The 22,472-nt window shown below is 42.3% G+C and overlaps 1 protein-coding gene across 3 annotated transcripts in view; it reads left to right on the plus strand.

Annotated features, from left to right (window-relative positions):
* Positions 1–22,472, plus strand: part of ercc8 (excision repair cross-complementation group 8) — a 69,302-nt gene that overhangs the window by 20,552 nt on the left and 26,278 nt on the right. For all 3 annotated transcript variants that reach the window (XM_078549267.1, XM_078549277.1, XM_078549286.1), the window contains 6 exons: positions 2,588–2,683; positions 9,600–9,701; positions 10,361–10,484; positions 11,990–12,071; positions 13,782–13,850; positions 14,581–14,647. In XM_078549267.1, coding sequence (XP_078405393.1) covers positions 2,588–2,683; positions 9,600–9,701; positions 10,361–10,484; positions 11,990–12,071; positions 13,782–13,850; positions 14,581–14,647 — 540 coding nt within the window. The remainder of the gene's footprint in view (positions 1–2,587; positions 2,684–9,599; positions 9,702–10,360; positions 10,485–11,989; positions 12,072–13,781; positions 13,851–14,580; positions 14,648–22,472) is intronic.

Genomic DNA, 22,472 nt, shown 5'->3' on the forward strand with positions numbered 1-22,472 from the left:
ACTTTACCGATGATAGAGAGTAGAGTGATGGGGCAGTAATTGGCTGGGTTGGATTTGTCCTGCTTTTTGTGAACAGGACATACCTGGACATTTTTCCACATTGCCAGGTAGATGCCTGTGTTGGAGCCTTACTGTTACAGGTTGGCTAAGAGTGTGGCAATTTCTGGGGCACAAGTATTCAGCACTATTACCAGAATATTGTCTGGGCCCATAGTAGTATTGTCAACGGATTACTTGCCCAGTGACAATACCACTGCGCCACTGCCTCCCCTTTTCAAAAGGAGCTACAGGAATGTAATTTGCATTTGATAACCAATCTTGCTCAAGGAACCTGTGCATCTGTTGAGACAATGGCTTCCCAAACACTAGACCCTCAACACGAGTGACACCCCTTTCAACCCATAATGGCTGAGACATTATCAGCCCTGAAAACGAAGCCAAATTCCAGACACTGGATTTGTTGAATTCAACCTTTTGTTGAAGTCACTATGGAGAAGGAAAGTCACATGACCCAAGACTATGGCTTTTTGAGCAGTTTACTATTCCCTTTGAGCTGTACAGCCAGTCTGCTGTTTAACATCCAACTGGCAGACCACACAGAAACAAGCTTTGTCCAGGTTGGACCACCGGCCCATCTAACCTGATTCTACTGGAAGATTTTGTATCATCACTTGCAGAACTGACACCACCTCTGCATGCCTACTTCGTCTTGCGACATAAACATTACCTGAAAAAGCAAATCTGACAGCCGTCGAATGCTTACGTGAAAGACTTCCTCATTGGACTCTGACTTTGGGACTCTGGGACTAACGTGAACTAATATTCACTGTTTTTCTGTGGTCCTTTTACTGTAAACCCCTTCCCTCTATCCCTCCCTTTATTGTGTGAATACAGAGTGGGAAATTGCGAATATTCCATTTCACGGGTTTTTGAACGTGTAAAAATAAACTAACCTTCTGATTTGATCCTAACTCAACTTTGTTTTGGGGTTATTTGTAAAAAAAAAAAAATTGGATCACACAAAAGCCGAGGGGTTGGGATACAATATGCCACCACTTTTTCTTTTTAAAAAAACTAATCCGAAATACCTTCTGTTTACGGATCGGTGGTAAGAGAAAAACAGTGCTGTTTGAACTGACCCCCTCCTGTCCATAACAAGATTTATTAATTAAATTTAAGTATTGCTGAAAAAAGAGAGATGGTGTTGAAGCTTTTCATCTTGCGCTCATAAGAACAAATGCAAGAATGCCAAATTTCAAAGGGAACAACAGTTTATACTACAGTGAGAAAAGGAATGCAGATTGGTTGGCATGTTGGCTTTTTTTGGTCAAGACGTTATTATGGTGAATGCACCTGGGAGCTATTGTCCCCATCCTTTTGTTTATTCAAAAAAGGTGCAATGTCCATACATATACCTTTCGCCTGCAGAGAACCGTGCATATGAATAAATGGCTTCTAGCAACCATAAGTGAGTTATATTGTGAGCCAGATTGATAGTCTTAAATTGGTTATTAGTGTAATTCTTAGCATGCTTGTAATTGTTTAGCAAGTGCTGCTCAATTACTTGAATCACATCTAACGTTAGACAATTTAAATTCCCACCAGCCGTGGTGTGATTTGAAATTGTGTCTCAGGATCGTTAGTCTGGACTTCTGGATTACTATTCCAGTGATGGTACCACTCTGCTACCGTTCCCTTTTTTGAATGCCACCATTGCTAAACTCTCTTACCTTTCACTAATTTCCATTAACATAGATATATAGACAGAAGTCCTCAGTTGCTGAAAAATCCACATGCATTTCATCTATGTCCTTGCCAAGTGCCACTGATTCCTTGTTTTACAAAGTATCAACATCTTTGTTAACATCTCAGTCCAAGTGAGGGATCTATTCCACTGTGTCTCGTCTTTGGATTACTGAGAGCCCCTGCATCTCATGTTGGTGCCCAATCTTTCAGTCATTATGCCCTTTTCTCTTTGGAACTTTATTCCAAAAGCTCTTCTCTGTCCAAATTTTCCTTCTGTCCAGCTTCAGCTGTGTTTATGAATCATTTTTTTTTTTTGTCAACGACTGAAACCAGAACTTGCATTTATATGGTGTCTTTAAAATATTACGACACCCCAAGTGCTTAACAAGAGCATAATAATCAAACAAAAATTTGACACCAAACCACATAAGCATTATTAGGGGAAATGATCAAAGTTGTTGGCGTGTATAAGGATTTTGACTACTGAGACTCTTTTATGGGCAGCTTTATTTGGGGGTGGGGGGAGGTGGTGGTACCAACAGGAGTTAAGTGCTTGAAGTTTGCTGCATCTGGAAGGTGAGAAGTAATCTTTACTTTTCTGGCTTGTACTCTGCATGGCCCATTCCCTGGCAAGGCATTGTGCAGGGATTGGGAGGAGTGTGGAAATAGCGCAGCTGCAGACCTGAGAGATCTGCAACTATTCTGGCCTAGGAGACTGCTGACTGCTCAAGAACAATTTCCTGAGGCCAAAGGTCTTCCTTTCAAACTTTTTTTTAAAAGCCTGTTTTGAGTTTTGTGAAAATAACTTCTAAATATATATTTATTTTATTTTGATATCCAGGGTGTTAAATCTAGAGTTAAACAAAGACCGGGATGTACAGAGAATCCATGGAAGTGGAGTTAATACTCTTGACATTGACCCTGTTGAGGGAAAGTAGTAAGTATGTCTACCTATCTACATAGGTATGTTTGTGTATATACATATATCTATAATCCGTCCAACGGTCCATAAGGACTTAACCCTTACTTCCTAATTCAACAGCAGCTTGCATTTTTATAGTGCCTTTAATGTAGCAAAATGTCCCAAAGTGCTCAACAAGAACGGCATCAGTAAAAAAGAATTAACATTGAGTCACAAAATGAGCTATCAGGACAGATCATAGAATGGTTTCAGCCCATCATGTCTGTGCCCAGCTGTCTGCAAGAGCACCCCAGTCAGACCTCTCCCCAGGCCCATTCCCCATAGGCCTTCAAATTCTTTTCTCTTTGGATAATTATCCAATTCCCTTTTGAAATTAAATCTGCCTCCACTGCACTCACGGGCAGTGCATTCCAAATCTTAACTACTAGCTCCATTTAAAAAAATCCTCATGTTGCCTTTGTTTGTTTTGCCATTCGCCTTAAATTGGTGTCCTCTGGTTCTCAGTGTAGGTCACCAAACACAAGGATCATATGTGAATGGTACTTGATGCATTTTAGGACCCAGACAGCAAAGTTTTGAATGACCTAAAGTTTACAGGGGATAGAATATGGGAGCCAGCCAGGAGAGCATTGGAATTGTCAAGTTTAGAGGTAATAAAGGCATTTATGAGGGTTTCAGCAATAGATGGGCTGAAGCACGGTCAGAGACAAGCAACTCTATGGAGGAGAAAGTAGGCAGTCATGGTGATGGCGCTGATATATTCAGAAGGTCATCTAGGAGTCACACACAACACCAAGGTTGCAAATCGTGTAACGCAGCCTCGGACAGTTGCCGGGCTGGAAACAATGGTCAGGGAGCAAAGTTTGTGGCAGACAATGGCTTTCATCTTCCCAATATTTAGTTGAAACAAATTTCTTCTTAGCTAGCACTGAATGTTGGACAAGCAGAGACGGTGGAAGAGTCATGAGGTGATGGTGTACATGCAAACCTGATGCATTTTTGGATGATGTTGCCAATGGGAAACATGTAGATGAGAAAAAGGAGGGGGCCAAGGATAGACCCATGGGGGACTCCAGAGGCAATGGTGCAGCAGGAGAAGAGAAGCCATTGCATGTGAATCTCTGGCTACAATTCTTCAGCTAAGAATGGAACTATGCAAGGGGTGTTCCACCCAGCTGGACGTTGGTGGAGAGGTGTTGAACCAGATGATGCTGTGGCTGCAGATCGGGAAGGATGAGGAGGGATAATTTACCATTGTTACAGTCACATAGAATGTCATTTGTGACTTTGATAAAGGCCATTTCAGTACTGTGGCAGAGGAGGAAATCAAACAGGAAATGGCAGAAATGTTTTGCATGAATTTGGGAGAGATAACATTTTTAAAGACGTTAGATTAAGGGAGGTTAGAGATGGGACAGTAGTTTGCAAGGACAAAGAGATGTTATGGGGTTTTGTTGTGGAAAGGGGTAATGATGGAAGAGGGTGGGGAACACTACCTTAGGAGTGGGAACTGTTAACATCAGCTAACATGGGAGCCAGGAGTGGAAGTTGAGTGGCCAACAGTTTGGTGGGAATAGGGCCAAGGGACCAGATGAGTCTCTCAAACTAGATGAGCAGAGGTCATGAGGGGAGGGAAGAGGGCATGAGGGGAGATGGGAGAAAAACTAGATGCCAGTTTAGGACAAGGGAAACCAGGCACGTTAGGAGAAGTTTGGCCCATGGATTGGGGGAAAGGATGAAAGTGGAAGAAACAGCTGAACAGATAGTCTCAATCATTGTGATATAAAGTAGAGCTCCTTGCACTTGTTTTTGGAGGTGATGGTGGAGGAGACCTTTCATCAGTTGACAATATAATAGATTTTCAGCAAGTACAGAGGCAGGAAAAGGAGAGCTAGTTGAGAAAAAAAGGGAAAATCTGTGAAGGCAATAGCAATTAAGTTACCAATGTGTTATGGTACAAGACAAAAATAAATAGTGATGGGACAGGTAGAGGAACAAGCGATGGGTTGAGAGGCATTTTAAGTGGCAATTGCAGAATCATTATCAATAGCTGCCATCTGAAAAAGAATGGGAGCAATGGTTATGATCTGAGACGATTGGATTTCAATGTAAGAACTCTGGCAAATAGATTTCAGTTTTAGTAATTATGAAATCATCCAAATTGGACCTAAAGGATAGATCGGATTACTTTCTAAATGGTGAAAAGCTAGAAACAGAGGAGGCCCAAAGAGACTTGGGAGCCAAGTGCAGATCTACGCGTGTTCCTGGTGCCATCATCAGAAGTTAGTCATTAATTAATCAGATCTAGGGAATAAAGTTTAAAATTAAGTAGCAAGGGATTGTAACACTAAAGGGTTCTGAATTTTTCAGTAAATTAAAATCTGAAATATATAGATATTTAAAGTTAAGTAAAAATGTTTAGGTTAACTCCATATAAAGTAAAAGCAAATTACTGCGGATGCTGAAATTCTGAAATAAAAACAGAAAATGCTGGAAAAACTGAGCAGATCTGGCAGCATCTGTAAAGAGAGAAACACAGTTAATGTTTCGAGTCCATATGACTCTTCTTCAGACCTAAGGTTGAAAGGAGATTTGGTAGAGGGGTCCGGAAAGAGTAGATGGGGAGAAACCGTTATCATTTGCAGAAGGGTCAAGAATGAGAGGACATCGATTTAAGGTGCGTTATGATTCTGGACTAGATCCCCAAATGTTAGGTATGATCTGATTAGGGACCAATAACTTTTGTTTAAAGTCGACAAAGTTTGAGATTCAAGACTCTTTCTATCAACATCCTGGGGTTAATATTGACCAGAAACTGAACTGGACTAGCCATATAAATACGATGGCTACAAGAGCAGGTCAGAGGCTAGGAATTCTGCAGAGGGTAACTCACCACCTGACTCCTCAAAACCTGTCCACCATCTACAAGGCACAAGTCAGGAGTGTGATGGAATACTCTCCACTTGTCTGGATGAGTGCAGCTCCAACTACACTCAAGAAGCTTGCTTCAGGACAAAGCAGCCCGCTTGATTGGCATTTCATCCACCATAGTAAGCATTTACTCCCTCCACCACCAATGCATTGTAGCAGCAGTGTCTACACGATGCACTGCAGCAACTCACCAAGGCTCCTCCAACAGCACCTTCCAAACCCACAACCTGTACCACGGAGAAGGACAAGGGCAGCAGATGCATGGGAACATCACCACCTGCAAGTTCCCCTCCAAGACACACCATCCTGACTGGGAACTATGTTGCCATTCCTTCACTGCTGCTGGGTCAAAATCCTGGAACTCCCTAACAGCACTGTGGTTGTTCCTACACCACATAGTCTGCAATGGTTCAAGAAGGCAGCTCACCACCACCTCCTCAAGGGCAATTAGGGATGGGCAGTAAATGCTGGCCTAGCCAGCGATGCCCACATCTCATGAACGAATAAAAAAAAGAATGAAGCTACAAGATTCCATTAGCTTTGAACAACCAAAAATAAACTTTACTGTACAAGGTCAGAAAGATAAAACAATTTACAACATCCGTTGAAGGTATATAAACAGGCATTTCGTAGTACAGAACTTGTACTCCCCCATTATAGTTTGATAATTTCTTGCAAGCTATCCTGATGAGTGCAAGATAAAAAGCTTAGATAGCAATATCTATCAACATTCAGGGTTAATATGAGGTACAGGTGAATTAACAGACAAACTGTGGTCAAACACACCACACTACACAATAAATGGTGTGACCAAGACAGAATTCATGGATTTCTCAATAACTCACCCTGACATGAGTAAATTCTGTGAGTCAACCAATCTCATTAGAACCATAGAACACTACAGCACAGAAAAACAGGCCATTCGGCCCTTCTAGTCTGTGCCGAAATATTATTCCACTAGTCCCATTGACCTGCACCTAGTCCATAACCCTCCAGACCTCTCCCATCCATGTATCTATCTAATTTATTCTTAAAACTTAAGAGTGAGCCCGCATTTACCACGTCAGATGGTAGCTCGTTCCATACTCTCACCACTCTCTGAGTGAAGAAGTTCCCCCTAAACCTTTCCCCTTTCACCCTAAAGCCATGTCCTCTCGTGTTTATTTCTCCTAATCTAAGTGGAAAGAGCCTACTCTCATTTACTCTGTCTATACCCCTCACAATTTTGTAAACTTCTATCACATCTCCCCTCATTCTTCTACGCTCCAAGGAATAAAGTCCTAGCCTGTTTAATCTTGAAGCCCTGTCTCTCTCATGAGGAATTCCAATCTTCAACCTTCAAAGATCTTGCCTTGGAATTCTCCAAAATGTCGCCTCAATGACCGTGCACATCGCAGGGTTTCAGTCTCATCTCCCGAGATTCTGTTCCCCTGGATTTCCCAGTATGCACTCGAGCACCAACTCACAACCACAACTTCTCTTTAATGTTCTGCTTGGCGCAGCCACTAGTCCAAAGGGGCTTCTGAGTCCTCTTCGGCCGCCAGGCCTTCTCCTGAGCCCTCTTCGGCCGCCAGGCCTTCTCCTGAGCCCTCTTCGGCCGCCAGGCCTTCTCCTGAGCCCTCTTCGGCCGCCTGGCCTTCTCCTGAGCCCTCTTTCGGCCGCCAGGCCTTCTCCTGAGCCCTCTTTCGGCCGCCAGGCCTTCTCCTGAGCCCTCGTTCGGCCACCAGGCTTTCTGAGCCCTCTTTCGGCCGCCAGGCCTTCTCCTGAGCCCTCTTTCGGCCGCCAGGCCTTCTCCTGAGCCCTCTTTCGGCTGCCAGGCCTTCTCCTGAGCCCTCTTTCGGCCGCCAGGCCTTCTCCTGAGCCCTCTTTCGGCCGCCAGGCCTTCTCCTGAGCCCTCTTTCGGCCGCCAGGCCTTCTCCTGAGCCCTCTTTCGGCCGCCAGGCCTTCACCTGAGCCCTCTTTCGGCCGCCAGGCCTTCTCCTGAGCCAACCACAGCTCTTTTTCTGCTTGGAGCTTCTTTCTCTGCTCCTCTTTCTTCTTAATTGGGACCCCTCCCTGTCCCCTTTGTGGCTTCCCTGTCTGAGGCTCTTCCTTAGGGACCTCTCCCTGTCTCCTGCTGAGGACTTATCTCTGACCCTGATTATGGCACTTTGCTCCCGATCATATTGGGGTTTTTGCACCATTTTCCTTTTGCGCTGGTGCACCAGGCCCCTGTCCTCAGCCCGAGCAGCTTCAAATGCTGTACTGCACGTGCGCTGCTTGTTCCCGGTCTGTGCAAGTGCGGAACTCCCAAGGCTTGTCGGGACCTGGAGTTCCCGACCTCCTTTCCACAAGAGGGTAAGTTGGATCTCATAATAGGTGATTGGCAAAAAAATCAGTGGCAACATGAGGAAAAACTTTCATACGCAGCACATGGTTTGGGTTTGGAATGCAGCGCCTGAGAGTGTGGAGACAGATTCAATCATGGTTTTCAAAAGGGAATTGGATAATTATCTGAAGAGAAAAAAATTGCTGGTGGTACAATCGGGTGAGGAGGGGTCGATTGGCTCCCCTCTTTTCCGTCTCCTCCTTTAAGCACAACAGGTTGTTTTCGAAAAGAACATACTTGCCACATCAGTGACTGTTTAATTGTTTACGCACTGTGATCATAAAAGAACCAATCGGACAAGTTTTCTTGAGTTTAACAAAGAAAGAGGTTGGCTTTATTATACTTTTAACTAATGTAATCTAGGTAAAATGTGTGTGCGCACACATACACACACTTGAAGTTCACACATGCACTCCAATAGACTACAGAGTGGGGAAGGATCGATTTGTCAGATAAATAAAAGGGTTATACGTTCTGTAATAAAAGCAAACTACTGCAGATGCTAGAAATCTGAAATAAAAACTTTAAATGCTGGAAAAAGTCTTCAGAGCTCTGAAGAAGAGTCATATGGACTCGAAACATTAACTCTTTTTCTCTCTCCATAGATGCTGTCAGACCTAAGTTTTTCCAGCATTTCCTGTTTTTTTATACGTTCTGTAGTTCGATGACTCGATTGGCATCAGGTTGAATTCAGTTGTCTTGTGACTTTCCTTCTGATTTAAAGACAGTAGACAGCAGGCAGCTGATTTGGCTGTTTACCTGGAGAATTTGTGCTGGGTTTAATTCTTTTAAGAAATCTCTGTCTGCAGCAGGGGCCTCTCAGGTTGGTCACAGTCAGCAAACAGGGATCGAAGAAAGGAGGTACCCCACTCGGGTCTTCCCATCAGCACCTCAGCTTGGCCTCTTACTGCAGAGAAAGCAGAAGTTCAAACACATGCACAAGGTGGGCCTATCACATGACATCACCCAGCGATTCAAACATGGTTGTGACTAGTGTCTTTCCCCTTGTAACTTGATCAGTTCATGTCTGAGAATCCTCTCTCTCAGCCAGTGCCCCATTATTCAAGTGATTGGTTTTAGCATATTTCCATTGTAGCTTGATGAATTAATGTTTGCTAACCCTCCACTGAATATCCCAGGGCCTTGATGCCTTGCTAATGGGGACACGATATGTGGCTCATTCATATTCTCCTGAGGCCATTGTCCTTGATGGGTTTTTGCAGATGCAGTGTCTCCATCTCAGTGGGTTGCAATGTGGAGAGTACAGTGATGCAAATTAGGTAGCCATCTCTGTTGTAAGCTCTAGTCGCACTTTTAGTCTGTGTTTTAAAAAAGTCTCTGTTCTCAAAAGTTCAGTTCAGTTTTCCAGCCAGTGGATTAAAAGTCATTATTTGGCATGAAGTATGTTGTTGTGCCATTGGGCCACAGGGAAAAGGCAGTAGTGTAGCACTAGTTGAGTTGCTCTTGCAGAGACCGGGCACAGACCCGATAGGCCAAAACCTTCCGTGCTGTAACCATCTTATGATATAAGTTTATTGAATCTTTGCATTGTGGATTTTAACTTTTGTCCAATTGTCGAACAGGTATATTGCAATTGATTGTTCTCATTACTCCTATTTACGCTTCAATTAGCATGCTGTCCGGTGGATCAGATGGCGTAATTGCAATATATGATTTGGAGAATGCCACTAAAAGACTGCAGTATACCTGCAAGGCCATCTGTACAGTGGGCAGGTAAGAAAAATCTAATTCATTATTTTGTTAATATTACTGTATTTCTGAAAAAAAAACATTTTGTTAAATCTTTTCATCTTGCACTCATCAGGACAATCACAAGAATACCAATGTCAGGGGAAGCAACAACTTTATACTGTATGAGAAAAAAATTATGCTGACAACCAATTTAAGATTCAGTCGGGCTTGCAGTGTGGTGCATTTGCGTGTACTGGAAGCTACAATACTAATACACAGGGACCTGTTCTTTGCAAACAGAACATTTACACATATTGTGTCTGTTTCAGCTAAACAAAATAAGTGATAACCATTCGCTGGTTCTTTCCTCAGGGCAATGCCTTGACCAATCAGAATCAAGCTGCCTGGTTTAAATTTCAAATGATGCTTGGCAGTTGAATGTCAGTCACCATTAACTAATGCATTCTCCATGGCAACCCGTCTACCAATCAGAATCCACTTGCCAACCAATCGGAACTCTCTTCTCATACAGTCTAAAGTTGTTACTCCCCCTGACATTGGTATTCTTGTGATTGTCCTGATGAGTGCAAGACAAAAAGCTTCGACAAAATGTTATTTTTCAGCAATACAATACTACTGTGCTTATTATTTAAAACATAACTGCTGACTTAAAATATTATATGTTTATAATGTTTTTAAAGGTCTCATGGCCATGTTCACAAATATAGCGTGGAGACTGTTCAGTGGTATCCTTGTGACACTGGCATGTTTACATCAAGCTCGTTTGATAAAACTTTGAAAATATGGGACACAAACAGGCTACTGGTAAGTACAAATAATTCTCATAATGGAAGTATATGACTATTGCCTTTATGTTTACATATGGAAATGTTTTCAAAAAGCTGCCTACATTTTCTATTTGTTTCATTATAAATAATATAAGGACACTGATTAAACATATTTTTATCTTTCACCCTTTCTCTCCTAAAGCTACTAACCCATACTGTTGTACGGTTCGATGGTTGCCAACACCTCAATATCTTGATCACACTTATTGGGGTCATGCAAGAATAATAAGGGAGACTATTTGACTTTGAAAGGTATCACTGCTGATCCTGACCTTGTCCACTTCCAATGTCAACGCACAAGGAACCTAGCAAGTGATCGGGAATGGGAGTTTTGGGTGATTTTTATTTTGTTGTAAATCTCAAGCTTACGTATCATAGAGTCAATGAGGAAGGGCGATTCTTGGAAAAACAATTCAGAAAGGTGATCTTCAAGACATGAAAGGAATGGAATTTTTGTCCTTTATGTATTTTACATACAGAAATTTGCAAGCAAAGCCCCTCCAGTGGGTTAGTGAGTAAATATCCTGCCTGACGTGGTACTGAATTGTAAAGATCAGTAAGAACTCAAATTTGACCTATGTTCTGTGCTAGTTAGTCTCAGGGTGGTGGTGGTAGCTGTGGTGCTATAATTGTTTGAGGAAGGAGAAGAATGAGCTCAGTCTCATTTTTCACTGCTACCACGTGACTCCTGCTGGAACCTTCTGCATATTGGGTGATGAAAGAGAGGAATGGGGGAAAATGTAGGAATTGTACTGATTACAAAACAAACAAGCAGTTTGGTTTTCTAGGTCCACACCATTCCTTGACAAATTAGATAGATAACATATGTGATTCTAGGCCTCTGTCTTTATAGCTGATAAGTCAGCACAGGAAATATGCATAAACAGCTAAGATTGTTCTCAACCCTCTGTATTCCCCTCAATCTTCCTTTCCACAGCAGGGATACTTTAATATACCTTTTAATACGGGCACACATTGATCGAGTCATATTGTAACGAATCCATGTAGTTAGATTCCAGTTGGTTGCTTCACTGCCTTGTCTCCAACTTTACACTGATTTAAGATTGATCAAACAATAAACAAAATTAAACTTCAAATCTAATGGTGAATTGAGTGCTGTATAAATCTCTTTTATAGAACTTGAGTTTTGATAAAGGGAGTTCTGTACTTTTGTGCCTGTTCAACACTGAGTTTTAAGAGCTGAACACAATGTTGTGTTGCAAAAAGCACTTAAAATTTAAAGTTATACTGAGACTATATTGTGGATAGCAGCAAAAATGGTGTTTCTATACAAATGGTACTTGGTAATGACTTTTAAGATTATGAAGTTAACTTGCAACATTCTTCTAAATTTTCTTTAACACTGACCGCAATCTTGCATTACTTATAATGCAAATGTAATATATTTGTGCACAGTCTTTTCCAATATTTTTACTGAATGGATTAAGAATTTAATGAAAGATTAATTCATTTATTTTGCAGCCTGCTGAAGTGTTCAGCTTCGAAGGAACAGTCTATTGTCATCATATGTCACCAGTTGCAACCAAGCACTGCCTCATAGCTGGTTAGTATAATAAGATGTTGGGTGCTGTAGGTGGTCGGTGCACAATGTCAAACCTTTATGTAAAAACTTTCCAGTAATGGCTCACTTATTGTGGAAATGCCATAAACCCCCAAACTACAGTGAAAGCCTTGATCTGGAATAGATAAGGAAATAACTGATAAGGGACCAACTATAGTAGTTGAAGATTTTAACTTGCCAGAAATTGATTTTCTTTTTAATTCATTCACGACGTGTGGGCTTCACTGGCTGGGCCAGCATTTATTACCCATCCTTAGTTACCCTTGAGAAGGTGCTGGTGAGCTGCCTTCTTGAACTGCTGCAGTCCATGTAGTGTAGGTACACCCACATCACTGTTAGGGAGTTCCAGGGTTTTGACCCAGTGACAGTGAAGGAAAGGTGATATATTTTCAAGTCAGGACAGTGAGTGACTTGGAGGGGAACTTCCAGGTGGTGGTGTTCCCATGTGTCTGCTGCCCTTGTCCTTCTAGATGGTGGTGGTCGTGGGTTTGGAAGGTGCTGTCGAAGGAGCCTTGTTGAATTCCTGCAGTGTACCTCGTAGATGGTACGCACTGCTGCTGCTGTGTGTTGGTGGTGGAGGGAGTAAATGTTTGTGGATGTGGTGCCAATCAAGCTGGCTGCTTTGTCCTGGATGGTGTCAAGCTTCTTGAGTGTTGTGACATTGTGATAATATGTCTACTGATAAGATGGGGGCGGGGAGTGATTTCTAGAGTTAATGGAAGACTTATTTATTGCTTAACAGGCTACAAAGGGTGATGACCTTTTGGGCTTGATTGAGTGAGTAATAGAGACAATCATATCTCCAACATGTGGGCAAGTCTTTAAGTAACATTGATTGTAATGCAATCACATTTGACATTTAACTGTTGCTGTCTAGTTGCAATTTTTTCCATTAACTAACTGATTTTGTTGTAAAGGAAACAGTTGTAAGACACCAGCTTGCAAAAAAAATTGCATAATTCAGCAACAGAAAGCAGAGCTGCACTTAAAAGGATCTCTTACTTTGCACAGTCTGACACTGATGCTGCATCTGTGCACGTGCAGAAAGTGCTCTCCCTAGTGTTGTGGCACAAATTAATGTAACCATGTTCCTAAACGTGCTTCCTCATGTGAAACACATCCTTAAGATCAAGAAGATTCCAGGTTTGATTCATCAGTTTCAATTGAGTTAGTCTATCTCAGCCAGGTGCTGATAACAGCATTTAATTGGCCTGATGTCCCCAGGCTGATTAAGAGAAAAAAGATTGGTTCCATTCCACATCACTGGTGATTCTGACAGTTTGTGTGTAGGTGTAGGAAGGGCACCCATAATTGAATCAACCTCTAACACTTATGTTCCAGACTGATGAGTAAGGGCAGGCTAGTTGGGCAAAGGACTGAAGGGTGCTGGTGCCCTTCAAACCATGAACAAGCATGAATCATTCAAACACAAGCTCCAAGTGGAAAGGAGGTGTTTTCATGCATTTTACTACCGAGTCTATATAATTGAAAGCTCTATCTGTTTGGAGATGTATAACAGAAAAAAAAAGTTGCTTTTATGCTAAGTAAGAAATTCAAAAATTTAAAGTGTTTTAAAACAGTTTAAATGTGTCTAACTACTAGTAGACATTTGGCCTTGATATAGTATGTAACATTAGTAAAAATGTGATTATTTTCTTTTAAAGAAACAGCTCAATGTTGTCTTTGTTTCAGTTGGTACCAAGAATCCTAAAGTACAGCTTTGTGATCTTAAATCTGGATCCTGCACCCACATTCTGCAGGGTAAGTGTACATAGGAAGACTAAACAGTGCTAAAACAAAGCTACTTTACAAAGCTACTTTAGAGTGAATGAAAGCTACAACCGTTGGCAATGGAACAGTGTGTGTGGTGTCCATGTGTTTAAATAATGCAAATTGTCTGCAAGACATGCCAAGAACAATAAAAGCCCATAAGTAAGGGTAACTATTATGCTAAATACTTGCAATTATATATTATTTACCTCAGGGCAGAACTATTTTAGTGTATGCATCTGTTGTTAAGTAGTAGCACTGAAAATTGAAACACTACCCTTTATAAAATCTGGATTCTGTAAGGGAACAGATGTAAAATGCTCAATGTCACAGCCTGAAAAGTAAACATATTACCAGCTTTAAATGCAATAAAAATTAAAACCTAATGGGAGGTAGTATAAATTGAGCCCTATGGTTGAAAGCCATGCTTCTATTTATGTAGAATCTACTCAAGCTATTAGAAATTTTAAAAATAATATAAAGTTTAAGTAAAGGTACTCCAGTGACATTCTGTTATATGTTAAAATTGTAGAAGTGGCTGATGGTAAAATTGGTGAAATATCAAAAAATCACTAGTTCTCAATTAAATGGCTAGACGCAATGCCTTATTTATTTACTAGGTGCCTACTCTTAAGAATAAATGTCTATCCATTAATCACTCATGCATACTTCCTAATTTTTTTTTTTAACTCCCCCCGCCCCCTCCCTCCCCCAACCTTAGGTCACCGAGAAGAGGTATTGTCAGTGAAATGGTCACCACGCCATGAACACATCCTGGTAACAGCAAGGTAGTTTGTCTATTTTTAATTAAACATCTATTTTTGATCCAGTGTACAAATGCATCTCTGGTATTTTCACAGAATCACAGGATTGTTAGCGTGCAGAAGGAGGCCTTTCAGCCCATCATGCCTGCACCAGCTCTCCAAATAAGCATTATGACTTTGTGCCATTCTCCTGCCTTTTCCACACAGCCTTGCACATTGTTTCTATTTAAATAATCATCTAATGCCCCCTTCAATGCCTTGATTGAGCCTGCGTCCGCCACTCTTCTAGGCAGTGCATTCCAGACTCAAACCACTCGCTGTGTGAAAAAGTTTTTTCTCACATCACATTTGTTTCTTTTGCAAACCATGAGCGGGAACAGCTTCTCCCTATCTACTCTATCCAGCCCCCCTCATGATTTTGAACACCTCTATCAAATCTCCTCTTAGCCTTCTCTCCAAGGAGAACAACCCCAACCTCTCCAATCTATCATCATAACTGAAGTTTCTCATCCCTGGAACCATTCTTGTAAACCTCTTCTTCACTTTCCAATGCGTTCACATCTTTCCTATAGTGTGGCATCCAGAACTGTACACAATACTCTAGATGAGGTCTAACTAGTGTCTTGTATAAGCTCAGCATAGCCTCTCTCCTATTGTACTCTATGCCCCTATTAATCAAGCCCAGGATACTGTATGCTTTATTAACTGCTCTTTCCTCCTGTCCTGCCATCTTCAATGATATATACACATATACACCCTCTGTTTCTGCATCCCCTTAAGAATTGTACCCCTTATTTTATATTGTCTCTCCCTATTCTTCCTACCAAAATGCATCATCTCACACTTCTCTGCATTGAACTTCATCTGCCACCTATCTGCCCACTCCACCAACTTGTCTATGTCCTTTTGAAGTTCTGTACTGTCCTCCTCTCAGTTTACAATACTCCCGTATTTCATATCATCCGCAAACTTTGAAATTGTCCACTGCACACCAAGTTCTGGATCATTTAATATATATCAGGAAAAGCAAGGGTCCCAATACCAACCCCGGAGGGAGCTCCACTACAAACCTTCCTCCAGCCTAAAAAATATCCATTTACCATTACCCTATGTTTCCTATTACTCAGTCAATTTTGTGTCCACGTTGCTACTGTCCCTTTTATTCCATGAGCTGTAACTTTTCTCTCAGGTCTATTGTGTGGCATTGTATCAAATGCCTTTTGAAAGTCCTTGTGCACCACATCAACAGCATTAACCTTATCAACCCTCTCTGTTACCTCTTCAAAAAACTCCAGCAAGTTAGTTAAATGTGATTTCCCCTTTAGAAATCCATGCTGGCTCTTCCTAATCGACCCATATTTTTCTATGTAACTACTAATTCTATCCTCAATAATTGTTTCTAGAAGCTTCCCCACCACAAGTTAAATTGACTGATCTGTAATTGGAAATTCCTTAACGGCATCGCAAATAAGTTCTCAAATGCCATGAATTCGTATTTTCTTACCAACTTCCTCTGGCAAGTTCCTCCATCACCTTGTCTCCTGAAGATATAAGGAGTAATTTTAAGTGTGCAGTAATGTAAAATGAGTGATAGGGAATTAGCCTATACATCTCTTCCAATTTTTAGCTTCATCGAAGCCAGTGAAAATAAAAATTGGGAGGGATGTAAACTGGGCTTCCCAATCGCTATCACTTCTTTTTCACTATTGCACAAAGTCAAAATTAGCCCTTCTTATGTCTCACATATGTCAAGCACCTTCTGATATCTTGCCCACTTGCTTCTTGATGATGAATGTAAGCCAACATTCTCATTGTGAAGGCGTCAGAGCCAAACACCATCCTGTCCTCAACTAATATTCACAGCGATGCACTGTTTGCTCATTGAGAATTAGGCGGAGGAGCTCCGGCCATTTGTGGCAACAGTGATCAACCTTCCACCGTTTTGGTTGACATTAGTTAACTCACCACAACCTAAGAATTACACCTGGGACCTTCCTAGAAAGAGAAAGAACTTGCATTTATTTTGTATCTTTCATGACTTCTGGCTGTCCTAAAGCATTTCACAGCCAATGAAGTAGTTTTGAAGTGTAAAAGCAAAATACTGCGGATGCTGGAAATCTAAAACAAAAACAAAAAATGCTGGAAAAACTCAGCAGGTCTGACAGCATGTGTGGAGAGAAAGACAGAGTTAATGTTTTGGGTCGGTAAGACTCTTCTTCAGAGCTGAAGGGAAGGGTGGGGTGGGGGGTGTTGGAACAGGTAAAGCTGGATAGAAGGCCAGCGATAGTTGGAGGCAAAAAAGAGATTGCGAAAGATGTCATAAACAAAAGGTCAAAGGGTTGTTAATAGTGGTGGTTCTGCTTAAAGAGGTGTTAATGGTGACATTAAGAGTGGAAAGCAGAATGTAATAATGGCAGGCCCAGGGTAAGCACTCTGGAAAGTGACAGATGGCCCTAGTGGGGGTGGGGTGGAGGGAGGGGATGGTGGTGGGAAAAAAGATGGAAAAGGCTAAAAGCTGGGGATAAAACAATGAATAAAATGGAAATAAATTTTAAAAATAATTTTGAAAATAAGTGGGAAAAATTTTTTTAATAAAGAAATAAAAATTTAAAAATAAAAATGAATAAGAAAAAAGGGAGGGGATCAGAAAGGGATGGGGATGGAGGAGAGAGTTCATGGTCTAAAGTTGTTGAACTCAATGTTAAGTCCACAGGCTGTAAAATGCCGAATTGGAAGATGAGGCGCTGTTCCTCCAGTTTGCATTGAGCTTCACTGGAACATGGGAGGTAGTATAAATTGAGCCCTATGGTTGAAAGCCATGTTTCTATTTATGTAGAATCTACTCAAGCTATTAGAAATTTTAAAAATAATATAATCTGTGATTGCATGGGAAGGTGCCGTGGGAGGGGGTTGAGGTGTTGGGGGTGATGGAGGAGTGAACCAGAGTGTCCCAGAGGGAATGGTCCCTGCAGAATGCTGACGGTGGTGGGGGGTGAAGGGAAGATGTGTTTGGTGGTGGCATTGTGCTGGAGTTGGCGGAGAATGATCCTTTGAATGCGTAGGCTGGTGGGGTGAAAAGTGAGGACGAAGGAGACCCTATCATGGTTCTGGGAGGTAGAGGAAGGTGTGAGGCCAGAGGCACGGGAGATGGGTCGGACACAGTTGAGGGCCCTGTCAACCACCATGGGTGGGAAACCTCAGTTAAGGAAGAAGGAGGACATGTCAGAAGCACCGTTTTGGAAAGTGGCATCAACGGAACAGATGCGACGGAGGCGAAGGAGCTGAGAGAATGCCTCCTGTAAGGACTCCATCCCAGAGTGTGAGGAGCTGTAGTCGAGGTAGCTTTGGGAGTCGGCGGGCTTGTAATGAATATTGGTGGAAAGTCTATCGCCAGAAATTGAGACAGAGAGGTCAAGGAAGGGAAGTTTCGGAGATGGACCATTTGAAAGTGATGGAGGGATGGAAATTGGAAGCAAAATTGATGCATTTTTCCAGGTCCAGACGAGAGCATGAAGTGGCACTGATGTACCGAATAAAGAGTTGTGGGAGGGGGCCTGAGTAGGACTGGAACAAGGAATGTTCCACATACCCCATAAAGAGACAGGCATAACTGAGGCCCATGCGGGTACCCATAGCCACACCTTTTATTTGGAGGAAGTGAGACGAGTTTAAGGAGAAATTGTTCAGTGAGAGAACAAATTCAGCCAGACGGAGGAGAGTGGTGGTGGATGGAGATTGTTCGGGCCTCTGTTCAGGGAAGAAGCAGTGAGCCCTCAGACCCGCACGGGCCCCAGTTATGTCTGTCTCTTTATGGGGTATGTGGAACATTCCTTTTTCCATTCCTACTCAGGCCCCTTCCCACAACTCTTTATTTGGTACATCGATGACTGTTTCGGTGCCACTTCATGTTCTCGTCTGGGCCTGGAAAAATGTATCAATTTTGCTTCCAATTTCCATCCCTCCATCACTTTCAAATGGTCCGTCTTTGAAACTTCCCTTCCCTTCCTTGACCTCTCTGTCTCTATTTCTGGTGATAGACTGTCCACCAATATTCATTACAAGCCTGCCGGTTCCCAAAGCTACCTCGACTACAGCTCCTCACACCCTGCTTCCTGTAAGGACTCCATCCCATTCTCTCAGTTCCTCCGCCTCCATCGCATCTGTTCTGATGATGCCACTTTCCAAAACAGTACTTCTGACAGGTCTTCCTTCTTCCTTAACCGAGGTTTCCATCCCATGGTGGTTGACAGAGCACTCAACTGTGTCCGACCCATCTCCCGCGCCTCTGGCCTCACACCTTCCTCTCCCTCCCAGAACCATGATAGGGTCCCCCTTGTCCTCACTTTTCACCCCACCAGCCTACGCATTCAAAGGATCATCCTCTGCCATTTCCACAAACTCCAGCATGATGCCACCACCAAACACATCTTCCCTTCAACCCCCCCATCGGCATTCTGCAGGGGCCGTTCCCTCCGGGAGGGGATCAGAAAGGGTCCACTCCTCCATCAGCCCCAACACCTCAACCCCCTCCCACAGCACCTTCCCATGCAATCGGAGGTACAACATCTACCCCTTTACTTCACCTCTCCTCACCATCCAAGGGCTCAAACACTCCTTTCAAGTGAAGCAGCATTTCACTTGCACTTCCCTCAATTTAGTCAACTGCATTCGCTGCTCCCAATGCGGTCTCCTCTACATTGGAGAGACCAAACGCAGACTGGGTGACCACTTTGTGGAACACCTCCGGTCTGTCCGCAAGCATGACCCAGACCTTCCTGTCGCTTGCCATTTCAGCACACCATCCTGCTCTCATGCCCACATGTACATCCTTGGCCTGCTGCAATGTTCCAGTGAAGCTCAACGCAAACTGGAGGAACAGTACCTTATCTTCCGATTAGGCACTTTACAGCCTTCTGGACTTAACATTGAGTTCAACAACTTCAGATCATGAACATTCTCCTCCATCCCCACCCCTTTCTGATCCCCAGCCCCTTTTTCCTTATTCATTTTAAGTTTTTAATTTTTATTTCCTACTTATTTTCCCCCCACTTATTTTCATTATTTAAAAAAAGATTATTTCCATTTTATTCATTGTTTTATCCCGAGCTTTAGCGTTTTCGATTTTTTTTTCCCACCACCATCCGCTCCCCCACCCCACCCCACCCCCACTAGGGCCATCTGTCACTTTCCAGAGTGCTTACCCTGATCCTGCCATTATCATTGCTCTGCAGTTCTGCTGAAGGGTCATGAGGACTCGAAACGTCAACTCTTTTCTTCTCCGCCGATGCTGCCAGACCTGCTGAGTTTTTCCAGGTAATTCTGTTTTTGTTTTGGATTTCCAGCATCCGCAGTAGTTTTTTGTTTGTTATTATCACATTCTGCTTTCCACTCTTAATGTCACCATTAGCACCTCCTTTAACGACCACCACCATTAACAACCCTTTGACCTTTTGTTTATGACACCTTTCGCAATCTCCCCTTTGCCTCCACCTATTGCTGGCCTTCTATCCAGCTTCACCTGTTCCGCACCCCCTTAAACATATATATAACATATATTTCACCACATTTCTACTTCTCTTCAGCTCTGAAGAAGAGTCATACGGACTCGAAACATTAGCTCTGTCTTTCTCTCCACACATGCTGTCAGACCTGCTGAGTTTTTCCAGCATTTTTTGTGTTTGTGTACTTTTGAAGTTATTGGTTGATTGCTAAATATTGGCCAGGATACCAGGAGAACTTAATTGGGAGACGACTTAATAGTCATTGAGTATATTGATTACTGAAGTTGAAAGATTCTTAGACACAAAAGGAATCAAGGTATGTGGAAATAGGCTGGGAAAGTGGAGTTGAAGTAGAAGAACAGCCATGTTCTTACTGAATGGCAGTACACGAGGGGCTTTGTGGCCTACTGCTGCTCCTATTTGTTGTGTTCTTCAGACTCCTCTGCTAGTCTGTGCTATTTGGCTATTCATTGCAAATCTGTCTGAGCTTTAGGATGAGACAGTGTTTTGCTGAAAAGACGTTAACCTCCTGCCTGATCTCTAATACAAGGCAACTGTTATGAGACTGCCACTGTGGGGGTAAGCACAAGCCTTTGAAATGCTCATGAAAAACACCTCTTGAGGCACCAACCGAAACAGCAATATTGTCTCATTTACCTTACAGCACTGCCTCTACAGTCAGCTCTGGTACTAGTAGCAGCATTATAAGGTTGATGCGCAATTAGATTATTACGCCAACAGTGTTTAGACTGGCCTAATTGTTCAGTGGCTAAATGTACCAACTAATGTAACCTTGATCCTATATAAATTTCCCTCCATTTATCTGCACAAGAATAATTTGCTGTATTTCAATCCTTCTCCATAATTGGTGCAAGTCTGTCTGAAGATAAGAGGGTAATTCTCACCTTCACCTATGGGTGTTAAACAGGTGGAGTGGAGCACCTGTCAATTTTAGATCTGGAATTTTGACCTGCCATGCCAGTTTACCGTACAGGCTGTGAAGATGAAAAATTCCCTTGATCACCTTTCTACTACTAACTTTTCCACATAGTCTTCTGTCATTAACAAATACTTGTTCAATATCATCCATAAATATTCTGAGCATGAGGGATCCCAGAATAGATTCATTTTTTCTCTAGGTAGAGCATTTCTAGTTCTCAGCACTCTCATCTTCTATTGCTGCGCTAATTCTCATTCATACAGACAATTCACTATCCATTCATGAGCTTTAACCTTCTCTAATAATCTCACATTAACAACTTTGGCAAACACCATTTTCAAATCCAACTGCACCTTCCGATTTATCCTCATCTTTTGGTTCACTGTTCATAACCTTGGTGTTATATCTGACCCTAAGCTTCCTGCCACACCATCACCAAGATCGCCTATTTCCCCCTCTGTAACCTCACCCAACTTCATCCCTGTCTTAGTTTATCTGTTGCTGAAACCCTCATCCCTGCCTTTGTTACATTTCAACTTGAATACTCAAAGACTCCTGGCCTGTTTCCCACGTTCTACCCTCCGCAATCATTCAAAATTCTGCTGCTCATAACCTTATTCCCACCAAGTCCCATTCACTCGTCTCATTTTGCTCAAGGACCTACATTGCTTCCCAGTCAAGCAGTGCTTTGATTTTAAAATTCTCATCCTTGTTTTCAAATCATTTCAGGGCCTTGCTCCTCCCTATCTCTAATCTCCTTCAGCCCTACAACCCCCTAAACCTCTGAACTCTACAAATTCTGGCCAATTGAACATTCCTGATTTTTAGAGCTCCACTGTTGACTGAGGGCCTTGACAGCTGTAGACACAAGTTTTGAAACTTCTTCCCTATATCTCTCCACTTTTCTTCCTCTCTTTCCTTTAGTTACGCCTTAAAACCTACCTTTTTGATGAAGCCTTTGGTCATCCGATTTGTTATCTCCTTACGAGGCTCGCTGTCCAATTTTATCCCATAATGCTCTTGTAGACGTTCTATTATGTTAAAGGTGCTATAAATGCAAAGAAATCAAGTAGGTTTGTAAAGGGTGACATATTACTTACATATTAAGAAGCAGTTATTATAGTTTTATATATGCCCTCCAGCTGTTCATTTGTACCTGTAGCCTGGGCTGAGAGGTTTTTCCACTGAGTATTAAGTTGATGGAGTTGTAATTACCTGTTTTTTTTCCCCCCCTTCAGTCCTTATTTGAATGTATTTCTTTGCATCAGGTATCACATGATGGTGATAAGGAATGACAGCCCAAGCTATTTTTTGCCTTTCTGTAACATGAATGACATTAGTGGAGCTTTATCAGCAGCCTGGTTGAGATCCACTTACTCGGTGTGGACTGGGGGTTGAACCTTGGATC

This window comes from Cetorhinus maximus, chromosome 1, assembly GCF_964194155.1.
Source record: "Cetorhinus maximus chromosome 1, sCetMax3.hap1.1, whole genome shotgun sequence".
In the NCBI taxonomy this organism is placed as follows: Eukaryota; Metazoa; Chordata; class Chondrichthyes; order Lamniformes; family Cetorhinidae; genus Cetorhinus; species Cetorhinus maximus.